Here is a 16,115-nt window from a genome sequence, read left to right as displayed (position 1 = left end):
GACCTGCCTACCTTGAGCTTATGATCCCAGGTAGGAAATCATCTCAAGATTTTATTTCACCCGTATGAGAAATGCCTATACATGCCAATGAGACTAAGGACCCACCCAGTGGCTGCTTTTACAAACACCTGGAAAGGGTCAGAGGCGACAGAATCAATGATGCGTGTTATGTTGTTGTGTCCTTATTTAGTCTATGCAGTTGCTAGATATACCCATAGAGCTTGGTTGCTAAGAAAGAAGCTGTTAAACCTGGACACTTTCTGTAATTATGTGGATAAGAAAATGATGACAGAGGATACGAGCAGCGCTCTCCTCTGTCTATTTTTTTATTTTTTATTTTTGGATTTGTAGAGCGCACTACAGCCCACAGGCATCAAGGCGCTATGAGGACACGTAAGAAGGCTTGATTCAGGGTTACAAGAATGCGGCCCAACAGAATATTGCTTAGTACAGATTGTTTAGTTGCATAATACATTTGATAGATGTTACACAGAAATACATACAGGTGGAAATAAAGCCCTTTCAAACAAAGAGCCTCGTTTTGATGGCTTTCCGGAAGGCTGCATGAGAGTCAATCAACCTAATCTGGGACGGGAGGGTGTTCCAGAAGGTAGCGGCCATAGTTGGGAAGCTGGTACCACCCGCACGAACTCTGCGTGTAAGAGGAATGCTGATTTGATTGGAATATGCCACTCTAGAGGGTATAGATGGCGTGTGTCTGATGATCCTTTGAGCTAGGTAAGGGGGAGCCAGGCCGTGGAGACATTTGTGTGTTAAGGTGAGGGTTTTGAAAACAATCCTTTCCTTGACCGGGAGCCAGTGTACCTGCCTTCTGACACCGAGATATGGTCCCTGCGCGGGATGCCCGTTGCGGCCCTCAAGGCATTGTTCTGAGCTAGTTGAAGTTTGGCCAGATTCTTGTGGGAGGTCCCAATAAAGAGGGCATTAAAGTAGTCCAACCTCAACCCAATAATCGCACTAGCAATGGTGAGGCAATTCTGTTGGGAGAGGAAGGGCCTAGCTGCGTTGAGAAATTTGGAGTGATACGCTGCAGAGGAAGCAATAGCATTAACCTGTCTATCCATGGTCAGGTTTGGTTGAAGATACACGGCCAGTGTCTTGATGACTTGTGAGACAGTGATGGGGATCTTATCAATGGTGAAGGAACAATATTGCTTGTCCAATTTGCCCAGGGTGGAGGGGGAACCAATTAGCAGAAGTTCAGTTTTCTCACTGTTGAGACATAACCAGTTTTCTGCCATCCAAGATTGGATCGTTGAGTAGATGGAGTTGAGGGTGTTCATGTCAGTTGGATAGTCACCGGAGAGGGGGATGAGCATCTGGGTGTCATCTGTATAGTTAGTGTATGAGATGCCCAGGGCGTCCAAGATTTTGAACAGGGTCCTCGTGAAGAGGTTATAGAGGGTGGTGGCTTTGGACGAACCCTGTGGGACCCCACATTTAATGAGACTAGGGTTGGCACATGAGGATTCAGAGAAAACCTTCATCACTCTTTCCTGTAGGAACAAGGTTATCCATGCACAGGCCCTCAGGGAGAAGTTGGCTGCAGAGGAGAGATGATGGCAGAGGGTTTCGTGATCCACCAGATCAAAGGCAGCGGAAAGGTCTAAAAGAAGGAGGAGCGCAGATTGCGCTCCAGAAATTAGAAGAATACAAGAAGAACAATCAGTTAGAAATAAACACACAGAAAACAAAATTCATGCCACTAATGAAACAAACTAAAAAGAATGGACCATTAATCTCTTTCCCCATTGGAAAAGAAAAAGTGGAGCAAGTGACGAAGATAAAATATCTAGGGGTATGGATATCACAATCTCCAAGAGAGAAAGAATGGTCTCAACATCTTAAAGCCAAAGTTCTATCATTAGCACGCCAGCCCAAAACACTCCACCGGAAATATGGAAAATTCTCTATGACCCCTGTTATAACATTCTACAAACAAAAAGTAACGGCAATTCTAACATATGGAGCAGAATCAATGATAAACATCAATAAATCCATCTGGTCACAACTGGAGGGAAGTTTCTGGAGGACTGTATTAAACCTATCTTCATCACTTCCTATGCCTCGCATCCGAGCAGAACTTGCCCTCTAGTCATAGTCATTGGAGTCCATTGTTGATTAGAAACAATTTGATCTATATTGGAAAATTATGAGCCAATCATACGCGCCACCACTTGAAATACTAAGAAACAAAAAGATGGAAGCAACGAACAAGCTCTGGAACTCTGGAAAAGATCGACCGAAGCAAAAAGAGAAGCACAAGGCATCTCCCTGGAGATGCTGTTAGAAAGACCACAAAAGGCGAAGAAGAGACTTACAGAGAATGATTGGATAAATACGAATAAGATCAAAGCCAAGTATCATCATGACATACCATGAAAACTAGATGTCAGACCTATTAACAAACTGCCTACGTATCTAAAGATCTTTCCTTCATCCAAGATAAGAGATATGTTCATGAGACTACGGTTAAATATTTTACCAACAGGAGAAATAATGGCAGCAAGGAAACAAATTCCCGGATCCCAAAAACACTGCCGATTTTGTAAAGATAGAGCGGTAACTGAGAGTATCCACCACATCATTATGATATGTCCTGCACTAGCCGAAAAAAGAAACCTATCCAGTGGATGGTTTATGAACAATCAAACGTCGCTATCGCCCGAACATCGATCGGCATCACTGGTTGCAGGAAATGAGAAAAAAACCATATTTGCCCTGATATCTTTTTGGAATAATATAATGGAGCATGGACAAATTGGATGAGGGAGAACATGGATAACGAGACAAAAGAGAACCAACGCAAAGTAACACCGAAGAAGGACAAATATGAGAGACTTTTTCGAAAATGAGTAGAAAGAGATATGTAAAATATGTTAGTAAGATGAAAGGTTTGAACTGTAAACCAAAACATTTTAAATTAAAAAAAAAAATAAAAAAAGAAGGAGGAGCGCAGGTTTGCCCGCGTCTCTGAGGTCATCCATTACATATTTTAGGTTAAACACAATTATCTGTTGTATATAAGCTGAATGTAATGCTATTTCTGCTTTTGTACTCCTGTCTGTTTTTATTGCAAGCTTGTATTGTATTTACCCACTGTCGGTAACTACGCCGTGATACCTCAGGGTCTGGGCGTATAACAAATGTAATAAATAAATAAATAAATAAATAAAGTAGTGCCATTTCGGTGCCATGTCATGGCCGGATCCCAAATTGTCCCAAAAATTGTCCAGACATTTTTGCAGAAAGGGTACAGTGGTAATGGGCCTGTAGTTCCCTGGGACCGTTGGGTCAAGGGAGGTTTTTTTAGAAGCGGTGAAACCCACGCTTCCTTGAGTCAAATATGGCCAGACTGGAAGGAGGAATTAATGAATGCAGTGATAAATGGGGCAAGGGAGGAGGCACAGTCTTTGATGACCTGAGCCGGGCAGGCGTTACCTTTACAATTCAACGGCTTCATGGATTTCAGGAGAGAAATGACTCTGGGTTCTCTCATGTCCGTGAATTCAAACACCGGGGCCTGCCTAGGATTAGTGACTGGGGCGGGTGTATTAGGACTATTAGCCAGTAGATTGGACAGGTCCTTTGGTGGGCTAGGATTTTGGTTTGCAAAGTGTCCAATTTGTCAAGCATGACAGCTTGAATTTTGTTGCACCAAGTCTCGTCCTTCAGGAGAGTAGGAGGTGGGGTTGAGGGAGTCTCCAGTTCTCTAAAGATGGCAAAGATTTCCGTTGTCCCAGATTTAGCATTTTCAATCCTGGAGTTGAAAGAGGCGGCTTTGGCCGGAATGATGGAAGTTTTATAGTATTTAGATATAGTCTTAAAGGCTGCTTTGGAGGCATCATTAGGGTTGTTTTTCCAAGTAGCAAGCGCTGCCCTTTTTTTGGGGTGAAATTCCAGGAGCTCCTGGGTGAACCAAGCATTGGAGTGCTTTGCTTTCTTGGCTTTTTTAAGGGTGAGCGGAGCGATAGTGTCTACCACTTGGGTAATGACCTTATTGAATGCTGTTGCCAGAAGCTCTGGGTCATTAGGGAAGGGGGACAGGACGGCGGGTACCAGGAAGTAGGGGGATACATTCTCCTAAATCAGCTTCCGCAAGCTTCTCGAGAATGCAGCAGGCAGAGCGATAGTAGACTTTGTAGGCCCCTTCGAGGTAGTGATGTCTAATTTTCTGCAGGAGTGGTCAGACCAGGGAAGGGGGCAAATTTCTGAGATGAGGAGGGAACAGTTGTGATGGGATACCCAGCCAAGCGTGAGACCTTTAATGTGGGTTGGCTTAGAAATGGCTTGAGTAATTGTTCTTAAAGATTGTTCAATGATATCGATACGAACCTGTATTGTTAAGACTGTTCATGTTATACTTCTAAAGGTTGGGTTAGGACATTGAGATGATTTGTATACTATCAGTATTACCAACATTTATATGTATGGTATGTCTTTAATGTATTGACTTGAAGATTTTATACCGAATAAAAGTGTGTTGACTGATATCATTCGACTAAATGCAAGCCCAGTGGAACTACGTGGCACAAATGGTGATTTATTTTGCTGACGTTATGGCTAGAGTGGGTCATGTGAAGCCGGGGTGGGAGGCCTAGCAAAGTCTTCTAGGGGTCCTAATGAGGTTTGTGGGAACCATAAATCTAGCGGTATCTGCCATGAAAAGGGGACATATTATTTTTACTCAAGTCTTTGCTAACCAAAAAAGCACACTAGCATTTTACATTGTTGGTTCAGGTACTGCCCTATTGCCCTTTAGGCCAGTCCGAGCCTGTAAACTACCTACTCCGGAGTCTCAGGAGGATAGTGCTCTCCTTGGAAGCAAGACGACACGGAGCAACACAGGTTCGATTCCGGGTCCGCGCGTAGAAACCTCTGGGTATTAAGTGCGTTATAAATAACCTATCACATCATACTGTTCCACCTCCCAGGTGGGTGGCCATAGGATGGCAGTCCATCCTGCCTGCCCCAAGGCCCTAGTGCTGAGACTCCTATGCACTGCACTACTGTAAAAGCTTGCTTGATTCAATGTTTTACAGAATGGGATTTTTAGCAATAGTAATCATTATCATTTTTCCTCTTATTATTTTCTTCAAAGCAAACCCTTAGTTGGGCCGAACCATTACATCAAAATCTCAAGGGTAAAATGTAAGGGGTTGTGTTTTAAAAACAAGTTCACAAGTTTGCATCCTATGTATTTCTTAATATAGACCAGGGGGTCTGCAACCTTTGGCTCCCCTAATGTTTTGGACTACAACTCTCATCAACCCCAACCAGCATAGTGAATGGAGATTGATCATGGGAGTCACAGTGCAAAATGTCTGGAGAGGCACAGTTTGCAAACTCATGCCGTGGACTGAAACATGCTCCAAACAGTTATGCCGCAAAGCAAGAGGTGCATCCAACAACAAAGCAAGTCAAAGTTAAGGGCGAGAAGCAGATCTGCACGCGTAAGTCTTTTCTCTTACGTGAGGAAAGTGCCCGCCTTCCAGCTGGTTGCCTTGCACGAGCGGTCTTCTCCTGTCGCTTATAAGGCTCTTTTGACGCTGCTCACACCTGATCCTGCAATTGGTTCCATGATCTGTGGCCGGCGATCCAGAAACCTCGCCATTCACTTCCTTCAGAATGTTCACAGTACTGGGGAGACAGGTCCCACCTTTTAGAATGGGGCGTAGCACTTCCGATGGCTGCCCACAGGGCGGTGCTGAGGTGGGGCTTCCGCAGCTCGGCTCAGTGTTGACTTTTGAGTTATTTCCTATGTGCTCTTGCCAGATCACCCCCAGAGGAACCTAGGATTTAGAGATAACAATTCATTTAAAGTAATATCTTATCAATGTATTAATTAAATAAATTAATAACTAGACAAACTATGCAAATGACAGATTTACATTAATCTATACTGTTAAGCCAAAAACATTGCTTCTTCATAATGTTGCTAAAACAGTTTCACACAATGTAGGCTTGAATTCATGGGCTACTTGAAGACTCATATGAAATGGAAATTTCAAAACTCATATTAATGGGCAGGTTCAAAAGGACAGAGATAAGAGGGTCTGCAGTGCATGGCTCTCTGGAGGTTTTGGACTACAATTCCAATCAGCCCTTGCCAGCATAATCCAGGCAGAGGCATCATGGGAGTCATAGTCCAACACCTCTGGAAAGCACCATGCTGCATGTTCTTGCTGCACAGGCCTACGGGCGTGTGGCGCGTTAGAAGAATTAAACTAAATAAATGTTGATCGCTTTCACGAGAATTTGAATTAGTCGCTTGGCTCTCTAGATTAGCAGAATCTGATTGTCCCTTTTTTTAAATAAAAAAATAAAAAGATTAAGTGGAAAATATCATGCATGTCTCTCAAACACATGCATTGGATCCTTGCATAAAACAACTGGTGCGCAAAGACGTTCATTCTGTTAAACAGAAACAAGACGCAAACATAGAGGATTTCTCGGGTACCGTCAAGTCCGATGCATTGAAGAAGATTGCAAAGAGTTAGGGATGAGGATGAAGGCGCTGGGGTCAGAGTTTAGATGATGGAAGAAACGAGAGCAGCCTGGGATCCTCAGCTGGACAGGTGGTGTAAAGGATTAGAGAAATCTGTGAGGGTCTTACATTTCCAAGCTTCCAGATGGGTATGGAGCATCCTCAAAGTTCTTTCTTTCATATAATAAAGATATAATAAGGATACGTTCTATGTAGTTTCACCTGCACCGGAAGGAAATTAGCCCTTTTCAGCTGCCGACAGATAGAGAAATATAAATGTGATGGTTTTAAATGTTGCATTGTTTCTCATCCCTTTTACTGAAATAAACCAATTAATGCACCTATAGGGTCCTTCAAATGTGTGCTCTTCCATGGGCTTGTGACTTGCCAAAAGCATAGCCATGATGGCCCCTCTCAGATTGTTAGGATGGCTAATCAGCAATGGGCCTTTGGCTCGCAGTCTCACCTTAGGATAATTCTCCAAATGATATTAGCCGGATGCAAATACGCCTTACAGAATCTCAAATATTGCATGGCCTTGAAAGCTAAGTCCTCTAAGACCATATCCAATTCTATCTGTGCACAAGACAACACCCCTCTGGCCCTCAAGGAGTGTTATGACAGCTTCAATCTTGCAGTGGTTGCTGGCCTCTACGTGGGCGTGTTGTGTGGCCCGATGCGGAACCGCTACAGTGAGCGTTGGCTCTGAATTTGAAGGGAATTTCCTTGTCTCTCACTCCCAGTCCAGCTGAGAGTACATTCTAGCGCTCAGGAACGACACTGACCCCCGCCTGTCTCGATGCAGTTCTGAATGTGCTCTCGCTACGATTTATATTTATTTCCATGAGCTTAGAGGGTAAACCCTCCCAACCTCAGCAGTCACGTGTTGCAGTACACTTCTGATAACAAGCCTTTTCACTTGTAACAGTATCCTGCTAATGCTGCCAGTGGAGAAACTTTGCTGAAAATGTTGAGGGGGGGGCATGACCTCTGAAGAAAAGGTGTCCCATTCAAATGAATGGGGACAAAATAATGTGCCATGAAAGTTGGGGGGGACAAACACCCCCGTCCCTCCCTAAAATTACGCCCATGAATGCTGCCAACCTACCTACCACCCTAGCTGCTTACTTATGAGCTCAGGGGCTCTGCACGACCATGTATGATGCTGTGTCTAATGCGTAACAGATGGAGAGAGAGAGAAAGAGAGAGAGACAGAGAGAGAGAGAGAGAGAGAGAGAGAGAGAAAGAGAGAGAGAGAGAGAGAGAGAGAGAGAGAGAGAGAGAAAGGGAGATGATAGTAATCTACATCACATGCCACCTGCTAGTGAGTTAGCATGTCATATTATCACAGGAGGATAGCTCAGGGGCAACGCGCTCACCTTGGAAGCAAGACGACACAGAGCAACACAGGTTCGATCCTCGGGTCTGCACCTAGAAACCTCTGGGTATTAAGCACGTTCTAAATAACCTATCATATCATATCAACGTACTGGAGTCACAAATGACCATGTTGTCAAAAAGGAGTTTTATTTGCAGATCAAAAACCTCAAACTCTCTATTCGCATATTAAATCAATCTCATTTGGTTGTACTTGAATCAATCTATAATGTCCCAAACATGGGGCTTCAAAACATATGAGCTTTTCAACAGAGAGACTCCAGTCCAGCATGGGCTGGATCAGATGTCTATGGGCAGTGACACTAAAAGCCCTGTCCAATCCTTAAGACTCTGTTCGATTTGATTCACAATTCAAAGTAATACTACAAAACGCATTTCTAAAGCTACACTGTGGTTTCCAATCTAAACCTAATGTGTAGGCCAATGCAGTCATCAACATAAGTCAATCACAAACAATGCAAGCACATTTCTACTGCATTCAAATAAAAGAAGACCACATTTAAAGCACAGTATCCAAGCCAGCAAAACCCATTGCAAATAAGGTGTAGAGCAAAAGCATACAGCCCCTGTAATTAGGGCCTCAGCAGCACCGGACGTCAGGACCTCTGGATCACAGCAAGACCCCCAACCAGTCTCTTACCAGAGTTAGATGTCGTTGGTAAGCAGGACTCCCCCCCCCCCCCCCCCCCCGGCGTCTGATGCTGAGCTATGCAACACGGGTGTTAAACCCCTCACCCTCTCTTTGACGTAGTTAAGCAAATTGTGGAGAACATCCCCCCTTTGGTAAGTGTCTGTGTTATCAGTTCCTTGCTTCGCAAGGCGCTCTGAAAAGTGTCGCATCGTCTTATCAGTTTCAGAACGTGGCGACAATATCAGCCCCTTGCGGGCGGCGCCCAGAAGTATCTCGCTCTTAAGTGTCTGGCTATTTTATGAATCTAAGACTTAAGTCAAGGCTTCTGTATGTTTGCATCTGTACACTGCTTCTTCTCGTCGTCCGCAGACTGCCTTTAATAAGGAGAATACAAAGGATTCTAAATCACGTCTTGCCAGTGGGGTGATTTATGCATGTGTTGGTCCTTACACGGTCCTGCTTATATCTACCTTTCTGGAGAGGTTTCTACACATGCATGTATGAATGTTCCTGCTGTTTACAACTGCTAAGGGTTTTGCTGTATTGGAAAGGCTACATGCATTCATGTAAGGTGAAACACCTAAACGTGTCTGCTTTGCAATATAAGGCTACTTGGGCAATACAGCGCTTTGAATATATCTCTGCTGTTTCAAGCTCTACATTGCTGTGCAGTATAGACTGGCCTTTTGTCTAGGCACTATATTCTAAATATGTCATGTTGCGCTGCTCTTTATGCATATAGCACATTACCTGCTTACTTGCTTCAAGGCACTACTTTCTACTAGTTCTTGCCAATCCAATGCTAGTTTACTTATTTGAGGGGAATGCTTACATGACATGGTATCTCATGTACTACCTTTACCCCGCAGGGGCGCACTGGATCCTACCACATGACAGGTAATCAGTGCTTCTCTTAAGGTGTAGTTTATGTAGAGACAGATGACATTTGTGCAATGGTGTGGGAAAGGACGATGGGTAGTGGGCCGCCATTATTAGCCAGAGCGGTAATCTTACAAACCTCATTCTATGACGTCGTCACCTTTCGGTGAAGGTTGACCCAACGATAATATTTTCGGCATGGGTGTGGAAGTCAGAGCTTTCACCCCGTATTTGTAGGTGCCGTTACTTTGGGGGTTGCCTTGTGGAATGTCTAAGGCTTGCAAGGAGGTGTTTTTTAGGTTAATGCTCATGGCAGTGTTTGGATTGGAGAATTGGTTGTTGCTGGAGTTATCTGTTGGCGGTCAATGCTGTGAAATTGAATTGCCATGGAGGGCCGAGAACAAAACAGAGCCTGGAAATAGTTTGAAAGAATTTTGGGAAGGGGGGGCAGCTGCTACAGTCATGAACACATGTCCCTTTGCGCTATCACTATGATAGCTCCTGTTATTAGGATTGACTTGGTCCATGGCTCCGAAACCTTTCAGTGTCGGGTATGAACTATAACAATGATAACAAAAACTCCTCATGTTTAATACAGTGCTTCATGGCAGATTCCTCCTGCTTCTAAGAGCTCTAACAGTGTGTGTTAGTTATCATTAGCAATTGTAATGGTGCTTAGGCTATCAATCGCCGAAGGATGAATGCTTGAGTCAGCCTTGGTATGACTGGTATCTGTGTTCTGTAGGCTGAACACAGATGTCTGGGTTAGGGGCTTAACTTTCAGAACTATGCTTGCACAGGGGTTAGGGGCTTGGCTATCCAGATCTCAGTGATTAATAGCTTGTCTGCACTTTCTTTCCTTATATGATATGAAATGATAGGTTATTTATATTGCACTTAATACCCAGAGGTTTCTAAGCACGGATCCGGGGATCAAACCTGTGTTGCTTCATGTCGTCTTGCTTCCAAGGTGAGCACGTTGCCACTGAGCTATCCTCCCGATATGACAGTGCATGTGTTTTTTCTGGCTGATGCCACCCCCATCAGTAGTTCTGGCCATTTTGCTTGTTGCACTTGTAGTTATTCACACTTAGGCACGTTCTCTGAAAGAAGCACATTGTGAAGGCATGTTTACTGTTGTAGGAGGTGAAGTAAGATGGGGACGTAAAGAGTCGAGTGGCGAAGGGGCTGCAATCAGCTGGACACATCCCACATGTCTGCACACTAGAGGCCAAACACTTGCTAAACTTAAACATGGTGTGCAGAACCCAAGGGGACCTACACGCTATTTGCTACAATCAACCCCTCAGGGTAACTTAGAGTTCCCTGGCATTCCCCACACTGGAAATAGCCTTATCTGTTCCCAAAAGACATAAGACTTGCCTCCAACCTAGTGGCTTTAATGGAAACACCTAAGGCACATCTGTCATAATAACGCCCCGAAGATGAAACATTCTTGGAATTTGGCAAAACATGACGAAATTTGAGGCGGTCCAATTCTACGGAAAACTGTGAAAATATGCAAAAATATTTGTCCTATTTCTGTTGAACAAGAAATTCCATAGTTACAGAGGGGAAATCTGCTGGAACTGTCCAAACATTTCAAAATCCTTCGGTGGATCTGTGAAGAATTTTGAAACTCTCTGCTACTAAGAAATCTGCTTTTATTGGTGCAAAATGTGCCCTGCGGATTCGGAATTTCTCCAGATGTGTTTAAGTAACACATTGAGCATTCTATAAATAACTAAAGATGAAGATATTAACATATAAGACACTGTGGGCCTCATTACGAGTATGGAGGCAGCCATGCCCTTAACAAGGGCATGGCTGCCTCCATACCGGGCTCCAGTACCGGGTTCCTTCAATGAGGAATAACCGAGTCATTCCAACATTGGAGGACCCGATAATTCCTCCTTGAAGGAACCGATCCCCATTCCCATTGAGCCCCATAGGGCACGTTAATAACAGCCTGTTATTAGCTCCCTATTCCCCTCGCTGGACCAGCTAAGGACGCCTGGTTTTACCAGGTGTCCTGACCGGGTCCCGTAAAGGGAACCTCGTAATAGGTGCTCCCGTAATGAAGGGTGCCGGTCCCGCACCGGTACCCTTCATTACGGGACCACCAGGGTCGTAATGAGGCCCCATATGTGTAGGGCATCCCTCAATGGCTGTCAAAGGTTCTGAGACTTGCGTTAAAGTGGTTTGGTCCATAAAGTTCCGTCCCTATGTCCATCACTTGATCATGCTTTCATACTTCCAGAGCCGGTGTAAAGATCTCCAGGCGGCATGGCCAGCATATTGGTTGGGTCACATGTCTAGGTGCGGTCGGTAGTCAGGGCGCTAAGTACTCAGGCTCGGCCCACCGTAGGAATGATCCGTGGCTTGGTGTTGTGTTCCTACAGCTGAAAGGAGACTGCCTTTACTGCCGCTCCCAGCAAAACTTTCAATGACAGATTTGTGTCCGACCACACTCCTAGGACTTTGCCTTGATCACTTACCAGAATGGACGATGAAGAGGAAAGAGGAGACGAGGATTAGTCAGGAGGTGTTTCAGTAGTTCTATGTCATTATTTCGATTTTTGTAGGTCGCCTAACCAACAGATCTATTTTTTTTTTCGGCCGATCTTAGTGGCTCACAAAAATCAAAATAATGAAAAAGGTCTCTTGACCTAATACCATTTCAGCATATAAAGGGTCACATTGAAAATGATTTCTGTTTCCCATGATTGTAGCATATCCTGGTAGTTCTCATCCAGTCCTTGCAGAATGCAGGCATTCTAGGAATCCATTCTGTGTTTGACTCTTAATTTAAGACGAAGCCGATCTGAGCATCGTCGCTATATGAACGAAAGCTGGGTCAACGCTGAGATCAGCTGCAGAGGAGGTGCCATATTCATATGTTGCATTAAAGATTTACCGAGATGATGGATTTCTGGGTGATTTACTTGGACATAAAATAGTAGATATGCGTTAATCTGGATGCTGCTGGTGAAGGCGGATAGCGCAAACTAGACATTAAACACATGATCAGTAGTTCTAGCATTTACAGATATATCCAGACACCCAATCCAGTGGTGACAGCGGTTGGGCATCATTGGGGTGGTGGGCTCGTAGAACTCTATGCCTGTGGGGTTCCCATGCTGAGAGAGAAAGCATTACGAATCTATGGTCTTAGCTATCTTCGCAATCCTGACACAGTCCCTGTGGACATGTCCTTAATTTCTTGTGATAGGGCGTTCCAGAGGTGTGGAGCCATCAGGGTGGGCAAGGGCGGGGAGATGGAGGAGAACCTGGTAGCATGGAGTGCGGGAGGCGAAGAGGGGGTGAGTAGTGGCAGATTCATCCAGGTTGGGAGGGTGTTGCCAGGGATAGATTTAAACACAAGACAGGAATTTGACAATGGTGAGATGCTTCCAGGGGCGGGAGGTGCCCAGTGCTGGGCAAGGACCTTGAAAGGTTGTAGAGGGAGGGAGTAGAGGAGAGTTCCCCGAGGAGCCAGGAGCAGTGATCCATCCCGTTTATGCCAAGAGTGGCATAGAGTGCATTGGTACAGAGTGAAAAGGGAGATGCGGATGAGTTTCAGGGCTGTTCCAGTGGTTAAGCCTGGCAGCCTTAGCAATGGAGATGAAAAAGAACTGAATGTTCAGGTCATTACCAAAGAGAAAACCCTGACAGTTAGTGGCAGGATAAGATGGTCTTGGGAGAGGATATAGGAGAGGGTAGAAGGAGTGTGGCATTGTCGGCCAGAAAAGAGATCAGTTCCGCGTAAGTGTAACTGAGCATAAAGCAATACAGCATCATCGAATGATAGAGGGTGGAAAGCAGTTCATGATGAGAGAGTCCAGCTCAGGAGCGAATCATGGGCAGAATAATGTGTTGGTATCATCCGGCTCATTGCTGCTATGAGAGGCTATTGGTGGAGATGAGTTTGCTGAGAATGAATGTGTACAGTGTGGATGAAGGAGACCAATGACAGGCCTCTGGGGCACATATTAAGAAAGACATTACAACATATTAAACACCATCAGAGACAGGGTGGGGATCCTTGTTGGACTGCACCCTTAACAGATATGCCAATTGACATAACTTGCCTAAAGATTGTTGAATAGGATGTTTCCCCCCAAAAAAGAAATGAGTAGCCTCTGACAACCATCACAGCACCATAGAAGTATCCATTGAGTCAAGGATTGCCGAAGGACTAGTGGACAGGTACATCCCGGATCCATAGTAGCCAAGATACCATTGCAGAAAACACACAGGGCCATCGTGGTTAAAAGGTCTGAAGCATGACTGGATATGATGTGAGAGGCAGCACTGGACCAAATGGATCCGCAGCCAGAGGATCACGTTGCTGGAAAGAGGTATGATGGTTATGGGTCTATAGTTAGACGGAGTCAAAAGATCAGGCGATGGCACCTTTAACAGAGGTTGTCATCACCCACTCCATAAAAGCAGATGCCACCAAGATGACCAACAGAGGATCTTTCAGACTATCGGTTATTGAAAGACCACACATATGCTGCACAATTCTGAAATCTTTGGGTGTCAATGAGGTCGTCACGGCCTTACTTATTTTTGGCCAGGGCATTATTCATCAAGGGGTTACTGCACAGGAGGCTTTGCTGGGCATTAGTTTCCTGCGGTGGTCTGTGGCCCATCAACAACTGTAATGCCATTTTCCTGCGCTTTGGCCATGGTGGAATAACTGATGCAAGGACTAGGTAGAGATCCTTGAGTGATGCCCAAAATATCTCTCCCCTCCAAGAGCTGAAGCGCGGATCAGGCCATCAGTCCCACATGTTCATTCTTCCAAACTATTTGCGACCATGTGAATCCAGTCACTATTAACCTCAACCGGGATCTGCTCAAAAAAATCGCAGGTTATGTTTGTTTCTATCTCCCTCCCAAATTCACCTTTTTGATCATAACTGCTACGGTTGGTGGGTCTGTGATGCTTTCTCTCTCCTGACTTGGCAGCCGTCCCAGAGGTAGGAGATGACTCTTTAAACTCCAAGATCCCCTTCGTCCCCCACAGACTGGTGCCCTCCCTCTTGCATCTTTGCATCCCCCTCTTTCGCCTTTCTTCATTTGCCCCACCCACTATGATCGCAAATAAATCAAGTAGTTTGTAATAATGAGCGTGCAAGGCTCATGGCCTGATTAGCGGTTCTGCTCCTGGAAGGGAGGAGTATTTTGGGCATCACTCAAGGATCTCTACCCAGTTCTTGCATCAGTTATTCCACTATGGCCAAAGCGCAGGCAGATGGTATTACAGTTGCAGATGGGCCCTAGACCACAGCAGGATACGAAATGCTTGGTGAAGCCTCCTGTGGAGTACCCAGCTGATGAATAATGCCCTGTATAAATGGCAGAATAATTAAATGATATGACTGCCTTGCACACTTCACTACGAGACGAAGGTCAGTCGGTTACACTTGTCGCAGAGATACATTAGAGAATCTCTTTGAGAAATCAAGAGTGAGGTGTTACATAGCTGCCTTTTTTTCCTCTCTCTTATAGCTCTCCTGTCTAAAAGAAGCTGGGGTTCACCAGATCAACTCCCAAGTTTGCAAGCAACCAATCGTCCTGATGAAGGCCCAAGAAAATATTATTTGAGAACATTTCGGATAAATATATCTCAACAAAAGGACCGAAACACAATGTGTCGACCCAGATTAGATATCATTGGTTGACTAGCCTCTATCCCATAAAGGATGAATATTTCTCCTTTACCACAATGTACCACACCATTATACGGCAGAGTAACTTTAAGCCAAAGTGTAGCATCTGGCTGAAATATACCTAATATCTATTGCCGAGCGTATAAGGTTGGAGCTGTGCAAAACAATTTTCCTTGACTTGGTGACTTTCAGAAACATGTAGATACACAGTGATGTACTAACCCCTGAGCACAAACATTGCTGTCTTGCCTTATATGTTTGTTTAATTTACATCTAAAGATGCCACTTAAATGTATATATGAATGTTTCATGTATTGTATTGTTATGCGATTTTTATGAAAAACAAAATAAACTCAAATATATTATTTTACAAATATTACTCTGATGCAAATAATGTTGATCTGTGAAGGACTCTGCTGGGATCTGGTGTAAATTGGAATCCTTCTAATGCTCAAGGGAGGGGTAACCTGTTTCCTCTTTTTGTATAGTGTGAATAATGCCCTGGCCAGAAATAAGTACTGTAAGCCTTGAACAGCTCTCCAGAAGGCTCTGTTCCGGGGTGGGGCTACAGCGTGTGTCACGGGTGCGAGAAAGCTCACCACTTGCTGCAATGGAAATGGGCGCTCCACGTCTCTATGCCACTGAAGGACCGTCTGCGCAGAGAACTGCAATGGAGCACACTCCATCACGTGGCCTGTCCACCTCAGAGAATGGCTGCTGAGTTACATAAAAACTTCGTAAAGAGTGTGGTTGCTGAATTTGGTCACGTATCCAAGATGAGGCTGCGGGTGTGTGGGAAGTGTGGTGAGCAGGCCCGGAAGCTCCCAAGAAGGTGATGTTGAATAGAAGAGAGCGTGGTCTCCTGCCTGCGATGGAATAATATAATATACGAACAATGAGCAGGATCCATGGCTAGCTCCATCGATATATGATCAATGGGCAGGATCCATGGCTAGCTCCATCGCTATATGATTAATGGCCAGGATCCATGGCTAGCTCCATCGCTATATGATCAATG

The 16,115-nt window shown here is 44.7% G+C and overlaps 1 protein-coding gene across 2 annotated transcripts in view; it reads right to left on the bottom strand.

The window, feature by feature from the left end:
* ARHGEF9 (Cdc42 guanine nucleotide exchange factor 9) overlaps nucleotides 1-16,115 on the bottom strand; it is a 1,787,868-nt gene that overhangs the window by 1,303,355 nt on the left and 468,398 nt on the right. For both annotated transcript variants that reach the window (XM_069612543.1, XM_069612544.1), the window contains exon 4: nucleotides 5,493-5,813. In XM_069612543.1, coding sequence (XP_069468644.1) covers nucleotides 5,493-5,813 — 321 coding nt within the window. The remainder of the gene's footprint in view (nucleotides 1-5,492; nucleotides 5,814-16,115) is intronic.

Source organism: Ambystoma mexicanum, chromosome 5p, assembly GCF_040938575.1.
Source record: "Ambystoma mexicanum isolate Mex_15411 chromosome 5p, UKY_AmexF1_1, whole genome shotgun sequence".
In the NCBI taxonomy this organism is placed as follows: domain Eukaryota; kingdom Metazoa; phylum Chordata; class Amphibia; order Caudata; family Ambystomatidae; genus Ambystoma; species Ambystoma mexicanum.
Note: the sequence above shows the minus strand (reverse complement) of the source record. Positions and strands in the feature narration are given on the sequence as shown.